This window comes from Xenopus laevis, chromosome 4S (genome assembly GCF_017654675.1).
Source record: "Xenopus laevis strain J_2021 chromosome 4S, Xenopus_laevis_v10.1, whole genome shotgun sequence".
NCBI classification, from domain to species: domain Eukaryota; kingdom Metazoa; phylum Chordata; class Amphibia; order Anura; family Pipidae; genus Xenopus; species Xenopus laevis.
In genome coordinates, this window is record NC_054378.1 from 84194717 (window position 1) to 84201954 (window position 7238).

Sequence of the window (7238 nt, forward strand, 5' to 3'; positions counted from 1 at the left end):
TGCCTAAGTAATTATATTAGAAACATTTTTTATTTTGCACAGCCTATCCATTAACCAGTTGTTATTTTTCATACTTTTAATTCCTTAAAGACTTCAGTTTACCATATGCTTGATTATCATACAGTATGGCCAGTTCTAAGCAGTTTTTTTCAGAACAGTTTAATAGTTGTGTCATCTGTGCAGATGGCCATGAGACAAGAGGGCTGTTATGTTGGTTCTGGGAGGCAACTGGCACAGGACACATGAACACTGGCAGACCTGCAAATTGCTTCTGCTTTGACCCTACACAACTTCCTGCTGCATAAAAAAAATTTAAGCCATACATTATTACACACACACATTTTTTGCATATTTTTATTTTATAGTTAGCCTTTTTTGTTTTTATTTGCACACTTACATACACAGTCACACAACTATTAGAAGTGCACACATATTCATACAAACTTATTTTAATCTTTTTTCTTTTTTTTTTTAAATTATTTATTTGTTCTTTCTTGTTTATTCTCCTGATAACTGTTCACAGAGTGACTATTGGATCGGGTATTGTGAGCACTAATCCCACTGTTAGATCAGTTAATTTACAGTATTTCATTGACTTGTACCATTTAACTTGATTTTTGCCTATTGAAAATTACTGTTCAGTAACCCTTGGTCATTCGTAATTAAAGGAATAGTTCAGTGTGAAAATAAAAACTGGGTAAATAGACAGGCTGTGCAAAATAAAAAATGTTTCTAATATAGTTAGTTAGCCAAAAATGTAATATATAAAGGCTGGAGTGAACAGATGTCTAATAAAACAGCCAGAATCCAACTTCCTGCTTTTCAGCTCTATAACTCTGAGTTAGTCAGCGACTTGAAGGGGGGCCACATGGTACATTTCTGTTCAGTGAGTTTGTAATTGAGCCTCAGCATTCAGCTCAGATTCAAGAGCAACAGAAATGACCCATGTGGCCCCCCCCTCAAGTCTCTGATTGGTTACTGCCTGGTAACCAGGGCAACCAGTCAGTGTAAACCAAGAGAGCTGAAAAGTAGTGCTCTGACTGACTTGTTATACATCAAATCACTCCAGCCTTTATACATTACATTTTTGGCTAACTAACTATATTAGAAACATTTTTTATTTTGCACAGCCTATCTATTTACCCAGTTTTTATTTTTACACTGAACAATTCCTTTAACATGTTTTATGATGGTAAATAACTGCACAAGATAAATGCAACAAATTACAACATTTTTAGGCAATTTCAGAAATGTAGTAAAAACTCGATTCGTTTTGCAGTTTGGTAGTTTAAATAGAAAACAGAAAGATTTCTTTAACCAGGTTACATTTGTCAGATAGTCTACAGAAATATTTTGTTTTCAAGGGTTTCCATAATGGTAGGGACGCTTATGACCAGCATACATATTCTTCGGCACACCACTTACTTTTCCTTTTTTCTTTAGGGTGCATTCAACTCCTCCAGCTACTTCCAAGCCTGGTTCTCATACAACGATTCCCATAGGGAGGAAGCACACCAAACATATGATTTTGCCTTTTAGGACATTTATTCAGCAGTGTTGGCACAAGCTTTCGGGGTCAACCCCTTCCTCAGGTGCACCTGAGGAAGGGGTTGACCCCGAAAGCTTGTGCCAACACTGCTGAATAAATGTCCTAAAAAGGCAAAATCATATGTTTGGTGTGCTTCCTCCCTATGGGAATCGTTGTATAGGGACGCTTATGACTACACAAGCATTTGCTTTGTTAGCAGAAGTTGAGTTTCTGAGAAAATGTATATTTACTATTTTTACTTTGGCATATATATGCATGTTGGGCAACACACTTAAATAAACCACTGGCTTTCATATGTAAGATGTTTTATCTTGGAATGCGAGAAACTGTGCAAGAAATGCAGCAAATTGCAATATTTTGCGGAAATTTTCATAGTTTTTGCAGTTTGGTTAGGAGTAAAAAGACATTTATCTACTTTGATTTAAAGGAAAACTATACCCCCAAAATGAACACTTAAGCAACAGACAGTTCATATCATATTAAGTGGCATATTAAAGAATCTTACCAAACTGGAATATATATTTAAGTAAATATTGCCCTTTTACATCTCTTGCCTTGAGCCACCATTTCGTGATGGTCTCTGTGCTGTTTCAGAGATCACCTGACCAGAAATACTTCAACTCTAACTAACAGGAAGAAGTGTGGAAGCAAAAGACACAACTCTGTCTGTTAATTGGCTCATGTGACCTAACATGTATGGTTTGTTGGTATGTTTGAGAGTACAGTGAATCCTACGATCCCTGGGGGTGGCCCTTATTTTTTAAAATGGCAATTTTCTATTTATGATTACCCAATGGCACATACTACTAGAAAAGTATATTATTATGAAAATGGTTTATTTAAATGAAGCAGGATTTTACATATGAGCTGTTTTATGCAATATCTTTTTATAGAGACCTACATTGTTTGGGGGGTATAGTTTTCCTTTAAGCAGATTTTGTACTTTTTATAGTTTCATGCATGGTTTTGCAGCTTTTACCACACAGGCATTGTATTTAATCTGTTGAATTGTATACTATGACATTAGCACACATATGGGGTTATGTAATATAAGTTTGCCCAGGGGCACCAACCCATAGCAAACTATCAGCAGGTAGAATTTACTGGTCACCTGTTTAAATGCAAGCATTGGTTGCTGCTCTTGGGCAAACTTAGTGCCTTATATTACATATGGGGGATAGGGTATAATTTGGGGTCTCTGCATGCCATGTACTTGTGTTTATCATATGTACTCTGGCCATCAAACTGTTTCTTAGACCCCTAGCATTCATAATTATGATGTTTTATCTTGGTACCTAATGACATGTGGAAGATAAGATACTACAAATTGGAAGTTTTGTTGGGATTTTCAGAAACCTCATCAGAGCCGCAAACATTAGAAACCTTTGTTGTGTAACTGTTTAGAGTGGAAGGACATATTTATACATTTTGGATTAGGAGAATATGTACTTCAAAGCCATGAATAACTACTTGTTTTATTTCCAAGATTTGTTTTGGAAGCACAGTTTTGCTTGAAAAATTGTAAAAAAAAATTGGTTTAAAAGTGGGCAGCATGTAATTCTTACGAAATATATTATTATATTATTAGCATTATGGCAGCATGGTATAAAATGTATATGCAAGCTTAGTTGAAAACGACTTATCATATATAGTCATATGTGAGGGGAGATGAAAAAATATCACATCCATTTACTTGTGCTGGATATCATTTCTGACAGTGTGATTGGGTAATATTCTACTTGAACAAAAGCTAAGATACCTGCAACATGGGTATGACTAGGTAAGCGGAAACATACTCAAGACACACCATTAGAAATTACATTCAGTTTCAGTAAAGGATGGCATTCAGAATACCCCTATGCACTTTTGCATCTTTAATATTTATGTAAACAAACTTTCCAAATGCAGATACATATATCTTTCCATGTGCACAGGGCACCACGTTTTCAGTAAGAGCAGACACTGCCTCTACATTCTGTCTGATGGTTAGTTTTTAAAAACCGGGTTAATTTACAGAGAAAGAAAAAAAAATTAACAGTCAAACAATTACTGCCTCTAGAAACTGAGTGACACTTGCAGCTGTCATAAAAAAAAATCTTACGGGAAGATTTAGCTTCACTGCATCTACAGGTTGCTGAAATGGCCAAGAAAATTGATGCCTCCATAAAGACTTCAAGACCAACTTTTCCAGGTACTGCAGCTGGTTAGTTAAGCGTCCTGTCTTTTTGCGGTTTATGAACTCCGGAGGAGGTGGGTTTACAATTGAAGAATGCGGATGTCTGCTTGACATGGACATGGTGCAACCCTACAGGTCATAGATCTAGGAGACATAACACTGTAAAAGAAAAGAGAGATAAATACTCAGCTGAAAGATAAAAGTAATAATATAATGGAGGAGCAACTAGACATGCTGGCTTTGGCTAACAAAAGGTGATACTATTGCCCATATTTCAAAGGTGGAACTATTGTCCCATCATTTACAAACTTTGTATATGTACCCTTGAACTTAATTTTTCTTGGCGCATAATTATCATGGGCATATAAGAAACACATGAGCTATGGAGATCTTAAAAAATAAAATGAGATTTAAGCCTTTTATTCTAAAATCCAATAAATTACTCTAAACAGCCCCCAGAATAATATATCATTCTTTGTTTTTAATTTTTTCTTTCTATTAGAGCCAGCTCTACTACAGCTCTTTTAGTTACAGCTCTATCTAGCATGAAGCTCTGCCTGATCCTTTCTTAACTCTCATTCTCTCTCTGACTGTGAAAAGCTTAAAAAGGGGTCTACTGGGGATGCTCATTGCCTCGGCTCCAATGGAAAATCAACCACGTATGCTCAGTAGGCACCTCTTTGAAGTCTTCACAATCAAAAAGTGATAGAGCTTTCAGAAAGGAAAGGGGGTGGAGTTTCACACTAGACAAGAAAGTAACTAAGATAGCTGTTGATGAGCAGGCTGGAATAGAGAAAAGGAATAAAAATTAATGCAGGAGAAAAGTATTTTATTTCGGGGGCTGTTTATGTGATATCAAAATGTAAACCTTTAAAAAAAATGTATTCTTTCCCAATTTAAGCATCAGCAGGCATGAAGAAAATTAAAACCAAGTATGGGATGATAATGCTAGCAGTAAAATGTTCTCACAGATCCTTATGTTTAATTATAAACAGAGTAAAACAATCATGGATGCCCTTTGCCCTGCAGAATGTAAAAGAAAAAAAAATTGGTATACAAATTTTTCCTTGGTGCTCCCAAACGTGTCACTATTCCATGCCTTAACTCTGTATGCTGTTCAAAGGTAACCAAAGGTAATAAAAGAAAAAAATCCCCCCCACGAAGAGCTATACCCTGCACTTGAAATCCACCTGTGACCCAAAGAAAGTGGGTTACTTATTAAAATGCCACTGATAAGGTCTACATTAGTCAGACAAGAAGATCAGTACAAAGTAGAATAGCTTAAAGAAGCCAGGAATAATATATTTCAGCTCCCCTGTCAAGTGTTAGAAGTGTCTAAGCAAACTCATGGATGAAGGAATCTCAATAAATTTCACCATATGGATTAAATAACTAATGGATTATTGCATTTTTATGATATATTTCATATAATCTTTTACTGCCCTAATCAAAACATTTCACTAATTTACAATATCTAAGACAACTAGGCTTGCAGTGCAATATGTTTTGTGATGCTCATGTGGAACAGGTTGTATGGGTTATTCCAGGTTCAAGTTAACTGGACATTGAACTGCAATGTGTATACTGTATATATAAATCCAACCACTATGTATATTGGGTTAGAATCCAGTTGAATTAGCCCTTGAGCAGTAACCTCTCAGTGGTGATGAATGTGGGGTTGTAATTAATTGAACTGATTGTTGAGTTTTACACTTGACAAAGCACATGCTTGCCCAAAACATGTATGTTGCACAAAGAATAACACCAGCAGCACAGCTCTTTTGCTCAGTGTTTGCTCTCATCTGTTGCTGCGGACATTTTTTCCTTACTGTAGTTCTTCCTCATCATATATATAGTTTATTGTCTCCATAATTAGGTAGCACCATTTAAAGGAGAATGAAAGCCTATAATACTTATAGGTGTGACATGGCACTATCAATAATCAATGACACTCTCATACCTTTTAACGCAAGACACAAAAGCCTCCCAAAGGAAAAAAAAAAACATGGATCAGCAATACCACACATGTGTAGAGGATCAATGGAAGGGAGGAAATATGCAAACGACGTTGAACCAAAACATCTGTCCAAAAATTGTAGCTACAAGAAAACAACTGGCTTTAAAGACATTCTATTCAAGTATGGTGAATGTTGTTGTTGTTTGGGTAACCACTACTTAAGAAATCATAGTAATTAACTCAAACATATTTAATTCACAGATCACATGGACAGAATCATCTGTTTATACCAGGGACACATCAAATGCAGGATTTGGCAAATTTTAGCCTTCCTCGCAGGATTGTCCAGCCAGGCTGAATCCAAACTGAAAGTTACGCCACCTCAACAACTGAATGCAACTATGTTTTATTCACACATGAAGCAAATTTATTTGAATTTTCTCAAATCTGAGTTTTGCAAACCGGGGGGGGGGGGGGTTTGGCAACAATTTTGAAGAAGGTTTCGACCGAATCAGAAACAATGGATACAGCGCATCCTAATTTATACCTTCCCCCCCCCCCATTAATCCACTGAGTTAATAATGACTGTTAAAGATAATATTATGAATTTTAGTTTTGATATCAAGACATATCAACACTGGGCAAATTTGCCCATGGGCAGTAACCCACGGCAACCAATCAAATTGCTGCATTCATTGTTTTACTTGCAGCTGGCTTTAAAAAGCTAATCACTGATTGGTTGCTAAAACCTAAAGGTAACTGCCCATGGGCAAATTTACCTTTTGTTAATAAATGAGCCCCATTGAATGGGGGAGGGCAAGAGCCCATAACTAGACAGTGTGGTCCATAAATAAATCATCTCCCCAAGTACTTGATTGTTTGTGTTCCCATTAAAGTAGGAAGACAAATGGCTGCAACGCCTCAAACATCAGCTCATCTTCTGTTATTCGCGAAGACAACTTTTCAAACGTAAACCTGAAGACAGCAGCATTCGCAGGCGCTTGTAGCTGTACAACAGGTGTATGGCAATTAACTGGGCAATGCTAGTTCATGTAAAACAAGCGGAGCAAAGGGAATTCTCAGCCGCCCACACCATTACATTCATACATATGTGACTGCACCATACCGCCCAACTGCTCCGTTTTCCTTAACTGTGTTTTTTTAAAAAGTCCCACCGCGGGCAGCGCCACCAACTTCTACCTCCTTGACTGCAGCCGCGTAGTGTGACGTCACGCCACACGTATATACGAACGGTGACGCTACGCGTAACCGTGTTGAGGGTGTGACGGTCAAAAACGAAGCGGGTCTGTCAACCAAGTTGTTAGTAACACGTGGTAGTATGTGCCATGGAAAAAAAGCCAAGCTTTTCTGTGCAGTCTTTATTGTTTTTGTTTGCACGTTTTATTTTTGTCACGGAAGGAAGGCTTTGGTTTTCATTTTGCGCTTGTTGCCAGATTCCCGCTACTACCAGAGTATCTGATCCCAATTTACGACAAAGTCATTGTTTTCTTACATTACAATGCATTATGTAAATAAAGGAAAAAATTGCATCTCGT

The 7238-nt window shown here is 37.0% G+C and overlaps 1 protein-coding gene across 3 annotated transcripts in view; it reads right to left on the reverse strand.

Annotated features, from left to right (window-relative positions):
• brdt.S (bromodomain, testis-specific S homeolog) overlaps positions 1 to 6999 on the reverse strand; it is a 54932-nt gene extending 47933 nt beyond the window's left edge. The window contains exons 1-2 of one of the 3 annotated variants that reach the window (XM_018261022.2): positions 6883 to 6999; positions 3651 to 3884 (exon numbers count right to left, since the gene is read on the reverse strand). In XM_018261022.2, coding sequence (XP_018116511.1) covers positions 3651 to 3845 — 195 coding nt within the window. In that variant the 5' untranslated portion in view covers positions 3846 to 3884; positions 6883 to 6999. Of the gene's footprint in view, positions 1 to 3650; positions 3885 to 6808 lie in introns of all 3 variants that reach the window. The other 2 variants (XM_018261021.2, XM_018261020.2) reach the window with 2 other exon arrangements.
• Positions 7000 to 7238: the final 239 nt, after the last annotated feature.